Source organism: Asparagus officinalis, chromosome 4 (genome assembly GCF_001876935.1).
Source record: "Asparagus officinalis chromosome 4, Aspof.V1, whole genome shotgun sequence".
Classification (NCBI taxonomy): domain Eukaryota; kingdom Viridiplantae; phylum Streptophyta; class Magnoliopsida; order Asparagales; family Asparagaceae; genus Asparagus; species Asparagus officinalis.
In genome coordinates this window covers 15,219,901-15,233,726 of record NC_033797.1, presented here as the reverse complement: position 1 = coordinate 15,233,726, position 13,826 = coordinate 15,219,901, and the positions used below count along the sequence as shown (strand labels likewise).

General features: G+C 33.4%; 2 protein-coding genes across 2 annotated transcripts; both read right to left on the bottom strand.

The window, feature by feature from the left end:
- On the bottom strand, window positions 1,164-5,674 carry LOC109838234 (BTB/POZ and TAZ domain-containing protein 1-like). Its single transcript, XM_020406692.1, has 6 exons — window positions 5,642-5,674; window positions 4,605-4,745; window positions 4,363-4,499; window positions 3,478-3,793; window positions 1,561-1,883; window positions 1,164-1,477 (listed from the first exon to the last, which is right to left on the bottom strand). Exons 1-6 carry the CDS (start codon window positions 5,672-5,674, stop codon window positions 1,339-1,341), a joined length of 1,089 nt encoding a protein of 362 aa, XP_020262281.1. The 3' UTR covers window positions 1,164-1,338.
- Window positions 6,124-10,676, bottom strand: LOC109839748 (BTB/POZ and TAZ domain-containing protein 1-like). Its single transcript, XM_020408254.1, has 5 exons — window positions 10,553-10,676; window positions 10,330-10,463; window positions 7,949-8,264; window positions 6,556-6,878; window positions 6,124-6,455 (listed from the first exon to the last, which is right to left on the bottom strand). The coding sequence occupies exons 1-5, from the start codon at window positions 10,646-10,648 to the stop codon at window positions 6,320-6,322; spliced, it is 1,005 nt and encodes a 334-aa protein (XP_020263843.1). The 5' UTR covers window positions 10,649-10,676; the 3' UTR covers window positions 6,124-6,319.

Below are 13,826 nucleotides of genomic sequence, written 5' to 3'. Positions count from 1 at the left end.
CGAGCCGAACCTGGACCGGTTCGGTTCGGTTCGGCACGTGTGTGTGTGGTGTGGAGCATAACTCATATTTTCTTCTAAGCATAAGAGAGAAACGGAAGGCTTATATAAGAGAGAAAGGGAATGCTTATAAATAACCTATCTTCCCATCTCCTTTCTAATGTGGGACTAAACTTTTTCACTACAAAGTCAAGTTTTAAGTTACAACTTCAACAATAGTTTCACAGGGTACCGAAACTGTCTTATTGACCTACGTCTAGGGGTGCTAAATGATTCGGATATATCCGAACCGACCGCAACCGTATCCAATAATGATGCAGATACGGTAGCCAAAATTTGAAACCGATCGGATACGGTTTCGATTTCGGATATGATTTTACCTCTTTACTCGGATACAGTTCCGGATACGGTAATCGGGTTCAACTAGCGAATACGGTTCGGATATCCGGATGTTCATTTTAAGAAAAAATATGAATAAAAATATAATGCACTTGCTAGGATTCAAACCTCAGCCACTTAGTTATAAGGCAATTAACCTAACCGCTAGGCTACAAACAACCCCACTATATATTTGATTCGCATATTACTTAACTCAATTTGCGTTTTTCCCACTACCCTCCGTCGTGTCACTAAAATCCTAGCGCTATAGGCTAAATAAGACTGTTAAAGTATAGACACTTGTTCAAGGCTTAGATTAAATAAATGATTCCATCTGTATGTAGTATCTTATTCTATGTGATTATACAATTTTTTTGTCATATCAGATATATGTCTGAGTCATATACATTTCCTAAATATCTTATTTGTATCCGTGATTATAACTGTATTTGATTCTCTAATATCCGAACAGTATCCTTTTCCGTTTAGCACGGATATGGACTTGACTTTTTCTAACCGACGTATATCCATATCCGTATCCGTTTTTAGAAATCGGATATGGATATGGTAAGTGTCATATCCGAACCGTAACCAGACCCAATGCACCCCTACCTAAGTCTCATTGGAAGAGATTGTTAAAATCAAGGAGAAAATATGATATTCTCATTGATTAGGAGCACCAAGATAATATTTCATAGTACAAACAATTTGAGAAGTTCTAAATATGAAAACTCTTAATAAGAAAAGACAATGTATAATAAACAAAAGTCCCAAATAGCAAGATACGATTAACTTGTAAATTGAATCTCGGCACCTCTATTAAAGATAACAAATTACATAACAACTTCTAATTAACATACATTTCTCCTTATACTTGTTCTTCCCTTGTGTATTTTAAAAGAACATACCAAGGAAGAAATAAGAAGCAAGCATGCTACCTATGTTTTCATACATAAAACTATATCATAACTTGTACAACAAATCATGTTTTCTCTTCTTTGCCAAAGAGGACATAACTTTAACAGAAACCACTTTCTTTGCCAACAACCTCCACTTCCCATTTTCACCTTTGCCCTCCATGTTCATCTTCATCTTGAATTGCCTGCGCAAAATCAACAAACAGAGCTTAACTTCTTATCCCAACAAAATTACGCAAAAAACAATTACTTACTATATATTACGTACTTGCATAAAGGAACTCTGCAATCATCAGTGAACTGGCAAACTGAAGAATGCAATCGAAGGAGATTCCAAATGCGTCGACACTGAGAACAGGCTGAGCGATTTGCCCGACATGAAGCTAAGTGTTTGATTAGATTTTGAAGGACATGGCAAGTTGTGTAATTTGGACATGAGAGGGATTTTTGTTTGTTAGGTGCTTCTTCTGCTTCATTTGGGCCAACATCAGTGCATCCTTCAGTACAAATGTGTTGGAGACATTCCATTGCTTCACTTAGTTGTAAGTAGACCTGTTGCTCCTCCATCTTTCTCTTCCTCCTCTTTTGTATCTGCAATTGGGAAAAAAAATATTAATTACAGATGCACTCATCTTTGTGTTGCAGAGAGATCTCCTAATATTTTGACTCGCCGAGTTAAAAATATACCCCCCCTTAACAACGTTTAACAGAAATATAACTCTATTTAAACATCAGAGTCTCTTAGTACTATTAAGGGTAATAAATAGCTAAAATTTCCCTCAAAAAGGAATAACTAAAGCACTACAGTATAGAAGTGTATTGGCAATTAACCTTTGAAGACATAATCAAAAGTTTCAACAATCTCTTATTTAATCTTTACATGTTAATTGAGTTTTCTTTTTTTTTTTCTTTCAAGAGTGGCGACTTTGAAATTTAGAGTTATGTATTGTCTCATAGATAATTTGGTTATAGATACATTCTGGACCTCCAGAGAGTTCTGAAAGTAAGGTATATTTATATCAGAGAGCAAATTGAGCTACACTATGCGCACAAAAATCACCTGATCTTCGAATATGCTAAAGCAAAATGGTGTTAAATTTTTTCATCAAAAGTCAGCCCTCACCAACCAACTATATTAGTGCTCGGAAGAGTTGCGCGTTTAATAGAGTGCTAGACAAATGGTCGAAGGAATCTGCAAAAGACTAGCACCCAACAAAATTGCAAGGCAGGCTGCTTGGTCTGCCGAAAGTCCAACAAAAATCAAAAGATCATGATGCATCACCATTAGGTGTTTGCCCCTTTTGTCGGCTGCTCCCAAAGAAAATAAATTCCAATATTGCTGGAATCTAATCAATTAAGCGAAAAATCATAGCCCGCCCACTTTCTGCTAGTGATGGGGACATGGGATATTTTTCCAGGATCTCATGGTTAGTTCTCTGTCTTCCTCAAATTAGTTTGGTTTGGTTTGTAGATGCAAGCATTAACTAAATTATTTAGGGAATTTTTTAAAACTAAATCCTTCGTCTTTATTTTTTCAAAAAGTCAGTTTCATTATTAAACACAATAAAACCATTTCATCTATGCAAAAGAGTGTTTCTACTTGGTGGTTCCCTAAGTTGTCATCATTTTTTCAACAGCTTTTTTAAAAAATAGAAAAAAATAAATTCCATTAAAAATTCAGAATAACTTGTATGCTAATTGTTTTATGTGAACTGATAATGGTCATTTTCTGTAAAACAGGACATAGAAGAAGCAGTTTTTTAATTATTTTATTAATTGTTTAATTTCATAATGTTGCTAGATTATAAGATCACACCAAACTTCCATGGGGGGGGGGGGGATCCTATGGAGGGTGATCGACTCATCTTATATATAGAGGACCTCTGTAGAAAATTCTATAGAAAAGCAAAATGTGATGTGTTTCAAAATACATTTTAAAGTTGATGATAGATAGAATATTATAATTGCATTGATACTCAAACTATATGCATTGGCATGTACTAATTGTGATGATGTTGCATACTGATTGTAATGAATTTAAAATTGGTATTGATACATTCGTCATGTTCTTTTTTCTCCCTATATGATTTTCTATAGAGGGTACTCTACAGGATTTTCTTTTCTCAAAATTCTAACAAGAAACACGAACATGCTAAAAAATATTAACAAAGAGGAATAAACATACCGTGTCCTCTTCTTCAAGGAATCTCAAGATCTCAAGCTCAAACCAAGGATCATTGTTCTGCAGGAAAACCCAACCTTCAGTTTTCTCAACTGTAGCGAATTCTTTGCGCAATAATTTCATACACTGCAGGTAGAGCTTAGGCACATCACACTGCCTAGCCAATTGCAGCAGATCCACAACAGAATCAACAGTCAGTCTTAAGGCTAGTTCGGCCTCACAATAGTCCTTCAGCCATTTGATCCGGTAAACATGAGACAGCACCATTAGATGCATCCCATATTTGTCCATCGTCTCGCTTTGATCCAGTGATGCACGCCTGCGATCCAATAAGTTCGTTAAGAAAAAAATAAATTACACGGGATTAAGTAGAACAAGAATATTAGATATTACCGCAAAATTACACGATAACACATGGAAAGTTCATGGTAGTCATTTGTCATTGACATACAGTTCATGAGAATTTCTGAACATAAATAAAATTTGATTATACGTAGTGTCTTGATAGTTTGTTTTATTTTACAAATTATATAACAGATTTATCAAAAATAAAAAACATCATTTGAAAATGTGATGTTTTGTCTAACAAAAAATAGTTTATGATGAGCTTGTACGAGATCCCTTTTACAGTTCATGGTGGTTTAGTGAAATTTACTCTAATAAAGAAAAATCTACTTAAATGTATTAGGGGGCATGAATTATGGGCTATATTATTTTTCGTTCTCTTTGATAATTGAAAGTATAATATAATGAGCTCCAATCAGTTGAAAAAATTATTGACGAGGAGGTCACATGAAGACAATAACGTGTCCCTTTAACAAGAATAATTAACAGGAAATTTTCACTTATCAACCAACAAAAAAGGGAAGGAATCGAGACTAAACTAACCTCGGAGAACAGAGGAAATCAACAAAGGCGAGAGCAGCGCCAGAAGGAACTCCAAGAATTGGAATGGCTTTATCCAACTTCCCCTTCCTCCTCCGTCCCCCCTCCAAGATTTCCTCAAACACCGGCGACGCCGAAACCTTAACCCGTTAACAAAACCACCACCCAGAATAAGAAACAGAGGATAAGTTGGCTTTCGAGGGGGGGCAAAAAAAAAATACAGAGGAACGGAATAAAGTTTGTACCAGAACTCCGGAATAAGCTGGGATTTTTAACCCATCAGAGGTTCTGATGACCACATCAGGCTCAGGCGCAACGCAGCTGATACCCGAAGAAACCTTCATTCTCTCTTCAACAGCACCAAACTCCGCTGCTGTGACTTGTTCCTGCAGGGGGAGGGGGTCATATTTATAGAAGAGAGTTAATTATTGTTGATGCGAGGAGGACGCGTGGAAATTTTGGAATCCGAAGGATCTAATCAGGTTTTAACGAAATGGTTTTTGCTGTTAATGACGTCATTAGCTACGCGGCTTCGCTGGCGTTTTGCGCCCGCGTGGACAAGTTGGGCCCCCGCTTCGGTTGTTTTCTTTTCGGGAATGCGTGTGTAAATTGAGGAAGGCTTCTTCCGTGAAATGACACCCATTCCCGAAATTTTCGCACAAGCCCCCCCCCCCCCACCCCCAGTAGGCTGTTATCATTTTATATAACCCTCTAAACTTTAGGAGTGTCGCTTAAAAACCCTCCTTCCTAAAGTTTTGTCAGATAACCTCATTGACAGACACCGTTGCATGTAAGGCGCGTGGAGATGATGTGCATCCAAACTGAACAGAATACTACTCGCAGAAAAACCCTTTTCATATCCCTTTTAATAATAATTTTAAAGGTAATTTCATATATAAAATCAATCGTATGTTTGGTCTAGTTTAGAGATTTGTCTCAGAATTATTTGATTTAATTTAATAATTACAGTGTTAATTTTGAAATCGACTGGGGTTATCTGAAACACCCAAAACTTTAGGGGAGTTGTGTGTCATTTTTTAAAGCTTATGGGGGACATCTCCAAATCGGCGAAAGCTGTGGGGTTTCGGTGAAAATACCCCTTATCATATGTAGTTTTTGTGTCTTTTTCTTAGGAAATAGGTTTAGAATCTTTAGACGGGGTAGGCAGAAGGCTCCTCTTAACTCCAAGCTGGCCACGTATGAGAAAATTTCGCGAGAGCCTATAACTGGTGCTCAGGAAAAAAAAATGAGAAAAAAATGTGTAGTCGGCGCAGAATCATACCAAGCAACGAGCAACCTTTGTTTTATTTCCCATGCTTGATTTTTATTTTTATTTTAATACGCAAGTCATCTTCTTGGTGTTGAACGTTAGGAGTTTATTATATTGTCAAACGTTTTTGCTATATCAAAACACTAAATTCATTACTAGGGGAGAGGATTATAATATTACAGTTTAATCTAGAAATATGAAGGTTTGATGGCCTAATATATAATTAAAGAAGATGTAAGGGTTTAACATGACAAATATCCTACACATTTTCGACTGCCCATTAACCATGATCTCTATTATGAAATTGCTTTAGATTCATGGCCTACGAGATTAACTTGGGCTGCTGTTTAAATTCTTTTATTAAGGGTTTGAGGGTTATAATTTTACACTCTAGCATAATTAATCATCATATAAAATAAAGCTTTATATAAAAATATGAGATAGCAAATGACATTTATCTTTTAGATAAAATTTCTATTACAATTAACCATCGAATGACATTCAAACGAAAAGCGAACTATATCCATCTAGATCTTCAAAAACATGATTGTGAGGCTAGCTACACCTTTTTCTTATATTTATTCTTCACTTATACATTCGATGAAGAATCAAGCACCAAAAGTAGACGAAAAATACAGAAAACTAGTATATGCTCTCCAAGGTGTGGTTCTTATATAAAAACTATCTCATTCATAATTTGTTCAATAAATCGCCTTTTCTCCCTTTAGCTAGGGAGGACATAACTTTGACATTCACCACTCTCTTTGCCAACAACCTCCACTTCTCATTCTCACCTTTCCCCTCCATCTTCATCATCTTGAATTGCCTGCACATAATCAACAAAATTTAAGTAATTGTACTACTCATACCCACAAAATAAAGTACCAAAGTATAGTCTAATTATTTCAATTCAAAATTATACGTACTTGCATAGGGGAACCCTGCATTGATCAGTGGACTGACAAACTGAAGAATGCAGTCGAAGGAGATCCCAAATGTGTCGACACTTAGAACAGGCTGATCTATTTGCGCGACATGAAGCTAAGTGTTTGATGAGATTTTGTAGGACATGGCAAGTTGCATAATTTGGACATGAGTGGGATTTTTGTTTGTTAGGTGTCACCTTTGCTTCATAAGGACCAACATGGGTGCATCCTTCAGTGAAAATGTGTTGAACACATTCCATTGCTTCACTTAGTTGTAAATAGACCTTTTGCTCCTCAATCTTTCGCTTCCTTCTCTTTTGTTTCTGCAATTGAAGGAACAAGATTATTGGCCAGCGGAATTAATAAAAATGATGTACTTGAAGAAAATTAAGGTTTTGTAATTGTATGGCAAAAGACTAACAAAGATCAAAAGATTGTGATGCATCATCATCAGATGTCTGGCACTTTTGGGCCGGGGTGGACATCTACTCATTAATCAAGCTAAAAACATGTCTGGCCTACTCTCTGCTAGGATGGGAGCTAGGATATTTCCTCTGAAATCTCAAGTTTAGTTCCTTGTCTTCCTCAGATTAGTGTAGTTTGGTGTGTAGATTCAAGCTGTACGTAATTTGGCGAAATTTGATTCTCACAGCTTATAGGAATTTCCAAATTATATAACAGAGTTATCAAAAACAAAAAAAAAAACATTTATTTATAGTATTTAAGGTTAATTGCACAACACCACCTACAATATCATTATTTTAGAACCTTCTATCTCTATTTTTGTTGTTGCAGATAAACCTGGCCCATACTTTATATTTTTTATTCTTACCCTCATTGAAATTTTGACAAGTATTGTCCTAGCAAAATTAGCATAACTGAGGGTAAAAGAGTCAAAAAGAGTTTAACCCAGAAGGTCTGTCTGCTACAAATAACAATGGATCGGTACAGGTAATTGCACAACACCACCTATATATAGTATCATCGTTTTAAAACTTTCTATCTCTATTTTTGTTGTTGCAGGTAAACATGGCCCCTACTTTATATTTTTTACTCTTTTACCCTCGTTGAAATTTTGACGGGTATTGTCCTAGCAAATTTAGCATAACTGAGGGTAAAAGAGTCAAAAAGAATTTAACCCAGAAGGTCTGTCTGCTACAAATAACAATATTGAAACTACGGAGGCAATAAGTTTAAAATAATGATACTACAGGGGGTCTATGAATAATTAACTTTTATTTATACCATCTTTACATCACCATTTATGAAACACAACAAATAGGCAACATGAAAATTAATCAGGGAGCATTTTTTTTGTAATTTTTCTAATTTGCATCATGATGTAGCTAAAACAATGAAATCATATCTAAAGAATATGAACATGCTAACATACCAAATCCTCTTCTTCGAGGAATTTGAGGATCTCAAGCTCAAACCAAGGGTCATTGTTCTGCAGGAAAACCCAACCCTCAGTTTTCTCAACCGCAGCAAACTCTTTGTTCAATAACTTCATACATTGAAGATAGAGCTTAGGCACATCACATTGCCTAGCCAATTGCAGCACATCAACAACGGAATCAACAGTCAATCTCAAGGCTAGTTCAACCTCGCACAAGTCCTTCAGCCATTTGACTCTATAAACATGAGATAGCACCATTAGATGCATCCCATATTTATCCATCACCTCATTTTGATCCAATGATTCACTCCTGCAAATATAAAGTTGATCACAGTTCAAATGGGTACTAGAGATTAATGAAAAGGAAACTTATATCGAGGTCGAAATGCAGAAACAAATACAATAGCAGATACTGATTTACACTGATTTAACAAGGTTCGGAGCAAATCTCATGTCCTGGTATCATAGTAGATGACCTTTTTTATTATTGAAGGGTTAAGAAATAACACCTTTATATATATTCAAGAAAGTAGACATAATTTTTTATCATCTATAATTAAAACAAATCTAATCTTACATGTTAAACAAATTTACCCCTTCTTTGCGCTATATGGATTAACTACCTTAATCCTTAATAAAACTTAGGTTAAATATATGCCAGACCCCATCCAGCTCAAAATTAAATAAGCCAAAATTAAATAAGCAAGACTTTTAGTTTCAAATTATTTCATCAAAGCTATAAATGAATTGACTTTTTCAGTGGTCGGTTAGATAGTCTTGAACCATTATCCCCCAAGTATATTTTTATTAACGTGCCTCGTGAGTTTACTTTTGTAAAGCTGGCTTTATTATTATTATTATTTATCGAAGGTATTGTTTTCAGGAGAAATGATAGAGGCACACTCTCCACCACATCTCCAACCACACCTCCCCTCCTACTACAGTACACAGGGGCCCACTTGAGATTTAAATTTAAATCTCAAGTGGGCCCGGTGTACTGTAGCAAGAGGGGAGGTGTGGTTGAAGATGTGGTGGAGAGTGTGCCTCTAGTGCCTCTCTTGTTTTCAGAATGAGTCCGGATATCGACTGAAGGAGAGGCACGTGAAATGCAAGTTATGTTTTATTATTATTTATTTATTTATTTATTTGATGGAAACGCAGCTAGCTAACTGACCAGTCATAAGTCCGCCACGTTTCATTATAAGTTTTCACATTACTTTTCAGGCCTAATAATCTTCATATGTGGTGTAAGTTTGTAGCCTTTTGTCACCAAACGCATCTACACCAAATTTTATAATTGCACGTGAACATGAGACAGGTTCCTAAATAAATTTAGTTATAGCTACAAACATGAGGCCAGAAATATAAATACTATATTAATATTGAAAGCAACTTATGGATTCTCAACAACGATGACTAAACATCATTGACGCGGCAACCCGTAGGACACTCTTCTTTTCAGTCCCTCAAATCTTTGAAATTGCTCAAACATCTCTCTAATCCTAAAAGATCTTACATTTTGGTTTCTCAATGACCAAAATACCCCTTAGTGATTTTTTTTTTCAGCAATTGGGCTTTTGGGGCCCGGATTTGAGGGGCTTATGGGCAATTTCAAAGCTTTGAGGGGCCATATGAAATATTTAACACTTGAGAGAATAATATGTAAGTAACCCTAAATTATAATTGTTTTTAAGTATCTGGAAACAGTTGTAATTTAGTAAGTGATATTTTATTTTCCAACAATAAATAGAAAGCTTACATTTTAGGAGAGAGAAATAACATGTAATTTCTCAATAAATAAGAAATATTAAGGTGTGCTTCGTAACTCCTAAAACTGGGCAAGGTTTGAATCTGGTCCAATTCTAGAGCGATTTGTTGATTGGTAAAAATTAGGCCAGAAGTGGCCCGGATTACTTTAGTTCAATTTTGCGCATCTAAACTGGTTTAGTTGTGAACAAGGGGATAGTTAGTCCAAAACTAAACCAGTTCAGCCCAAAATCTATTTAAGGATCACATGTGATCCAATTTTTATAAGTTACCAAGCACACCCTTGGTCTTTGAATTTAAACTCAAAAAAAAAAAATGCCAACTAGCTAACGTTGTTATATCATGGAAATTTTATTAACTAGAGAAAATAGGTACAGAACATGCATAAAGTGAAAGGGAAAAAATGAACTTGAAGAAGAGAGGTCATGAGGGAAAAGAGTCCAAGCTGATACTAACAAACGACCCATTTGTATTGTTTAAAAAAAAATCTTTGTAGTCATCAGTTTGATCCAATCCTCCAACAAAAAACTTATCATAAACTTAATTATATTTAATTGGTGATTGTCTAATAACAAAGTGATATAAACAAACTTAAGCTTAAAACTGACCTTGGAGAACAGAGGAAGCCAACAAAGGCAAGAACAGCATCAGACGGAACACCAAGAATAGGAACAGCTTTATCCAACCTCCCCTTTCTCCGTCGCCTCTCGACTATCTCCTCAAACACCGGCGACGCCGAAACCTTCACCCATTAATTAAAACCACGAACTAGAATAAGAAACAGAGGATAAGTTCTTTAGAAAACAGAGGACTATAGGTAAAAGTTTATACCAGAGCTCCGGAAAAAGCTGGGATTTTCAAGCCATTAGAGGTTCTGATCACCACATCAGGCTCAGAGACAATGATGCTGATATTTTCGCATTCCATTTTTTTTGGGTTATTTGCTTATTACGTTTGGGGCTGGGGTTTATATAGAGAGAGAGCGGGAATAAATTGAGGAAAATGGGATAGGAAACTATAATAAAAGAGGGGGTCAGGAAATGATAGGAAAAGGACGGGTCGATTTGGAATCCTAAAAACAAAATGATAGGATAGGAAACTATAAAATGAGTGACTGTTTGTAAAAAGAGAGGGTCAGCAATTGTAAAAACAAAATAATAATAAAGTGATTTCTATAAAAAATCATATGGGAATTAGACATCGGAGTAAAGTTTATATTATTCGAAAAATGTTCAGACAGCAATGAAATATCAAAATTGCACCCCGGTATTGCATCTTCATTATTCATCAGAACGCCCTGCGTCGTGCACAATGTTCTAACAGGATCCTTACTCGTAGACAACGTGCCAGTATCACCTTTGAATTAGTGGAATCATCTATATATAAAAATGTAAACCATTAAAATTACTATATCTACTACTAAGTGCAATCGGTATATTAATTAGTATAATCGGCAACTTCAGGTGCATATTGATTTGCTCTATGAATTTATATGATGGGCCGATGTGGTTTTATTTTCTCAAAAGTTAATACTTTGCTTATTATTTGGAGGCGCTTTTTGACCAGCGTGGCTAATAAATTAGTGCCAAAGTGGCAATAAAGGGGCAAATACGGAACCAATACGCGGCCTTTCGAGGACGCAAGCGCCTCATAAACGCATTGAGGCTGATCTGGCAAATTTATCCAAATTGGTGATGGGGGATCCACGAAAGGAATGGATCGCTCATTCGCACCTCTTATGTTTGTTTATTAGTGTATTTATATTTTGTTTGAAAGTAATGAGATTATAGCATTGGATCTTTTGGATGTGGATCCTCCTTACTATAATAATTGATTATCTAGTAAGTGATTATGATTTTCATTTTGAGTACAAATTAGAAATGAGTGAATACACGGAATCCGGTTAGTATTAGAATTAAAATGCATCACAATTACCCACTAGATAATAAACAAAGAAATTTATTATAGTTGTTTCTCTACTCCTTTTACCTAGTGGAGAGGATCCAAATTTGGATCATTAAGACTTCGTTTGGATACTATGGTGTTTTTCTTGTTGTGTTTTTATAAAAAAAACACCATGGTGTTGTATTTTTCTCTTAAAATGTTTTCAAAACATCATGTTAAGTATTTTTGGTCAACACTAGTTTGACCCATTATAACATTAGTATTAACCATATTATTAATATTTATATATTAATTATAATAAAATATATTATAAATAAAATGTTATAATATGTAGTTTACATATTATTATAGTATTATAAGTATTAAATGTAATGCAATATAATATTATATAATGTATTATATATGTATATTTACTATTAATGCAGGTATATAGTATTATAATTATTACATATTATTTTCAAATAATTGAATATTTATTATTTTGGTATATCAATTTGTATATTGTTGAGAAATTATGATTACTTTTTATAATAATGTTTTATTAATTAAATATAATATGTATTACTAATCTTCAGTATAATATAATATTATTAATAATTTAATAATATGTTATTACTAGTATGCGTTATTAATAACATTAATTATGTATTACTAGTTATGTTAGTAATAAATTAATATATTAGAAATATTTAATATTATCATAAGTATACTTATAGTTAAAATGTTAGATTTTATAATAGTACTTTAATGAATATTTTATATTTATGATATTAAAAAATATTATATTATGAATATATTATTTTACATAACATATTGTTAGCAATAAATATATTTTATTAATAAAAATTGTATTTTACGTTTAATAATAAATTATCATATATTTTATTCCATAATATATTAATATTTAATCATTATATTGGCATTACTTATACAATATGTTATTATTATTATATTGTTATATTATTATTAAATATGTTACTATTATATAATATTTTATAATTATTAATTTATTACAATTTATTTATTAAAAAGTTAATAATATTATAGTGATTATACTATTGTATAGTATATTATTATATCATTATTATATTATTATTTATTATCAATAAATTTTTTATTATTTTTATTAGTTTATATATATTTTATTATTATTTATTTATTATATAATACATTATTAACATATTAAATATTGGTATTTAATATGTTATATTATTATATAAGATATTTTATTTATTATATTTTTATATTATTTAATAAAAATTACTAATATATTATATTAACTATAATATAGTATAATATAATAAGCATGTTGATAATAACTTTATATTAATTATATTTAATATGTTATGTTAGATATTATATTAACGTCTTCTCAAACTCAAAACCAAAACATCAAACTTAAAACACTTAAAAGGTGTTTTGAAATAAGTGTTGTGTTTTTGGTTTGAGGATGATTTAGCTCAACAAACATCATGGTTTCCAAACGCATGGTGTTTTGTTTTTGACAAAAACACCATGGAAACAAGTAAAACGCCACGATATCCAAACGGAGCCTAAGTTGTTATTTCTTATACAACTTTTATGAGTTTGATTGTAATGTTACTTATATTTAATCCAAACCCTAAGAAAGATGATCAATAGATTAGGGTGAATTTTAAAAAATGAAAAGGAAAAAAAAAGGTTTGGCCGACGCTGAGATAACCCCATGAACTTTAAAAAAAATGTCACTCGATCCCCTCACGCTTGAAATAATAGAAAAGCCAAATTACTATTTTCAGAGGAACTCTAGCTATTAAATTAATTACTCTAAATTGTGGAACAGAGTTTAGAGGGAGGTATCCCGAAATCGGGTAGAGTTCACAAAGGTTATATGAAAGCTACCCTTAACATTATTATTACAAGGTCGCAAAGTGGATATTTTCTATGAGGGGCATTTTAGCAAATTACGTACAACTTTTTACGTGCACACACTGATGATGCATTGTTACTTTGTTAGTTTGGAAAATACTAGGGGATATTTCATCGGGACAATTTGGGGTCAAGTGGGCTAATTGTTCTAAAAGAACAATTTTAACTCACTAGGAGGGGTTATTGGTTGGTATAATTTTGGGTTAAGTGGAATAATTTTTAGGACTTTACTTTATGGTGTTATTCATTAGGACAATGGAATTGATATTTCACTTTAATGTGTTATTCATTG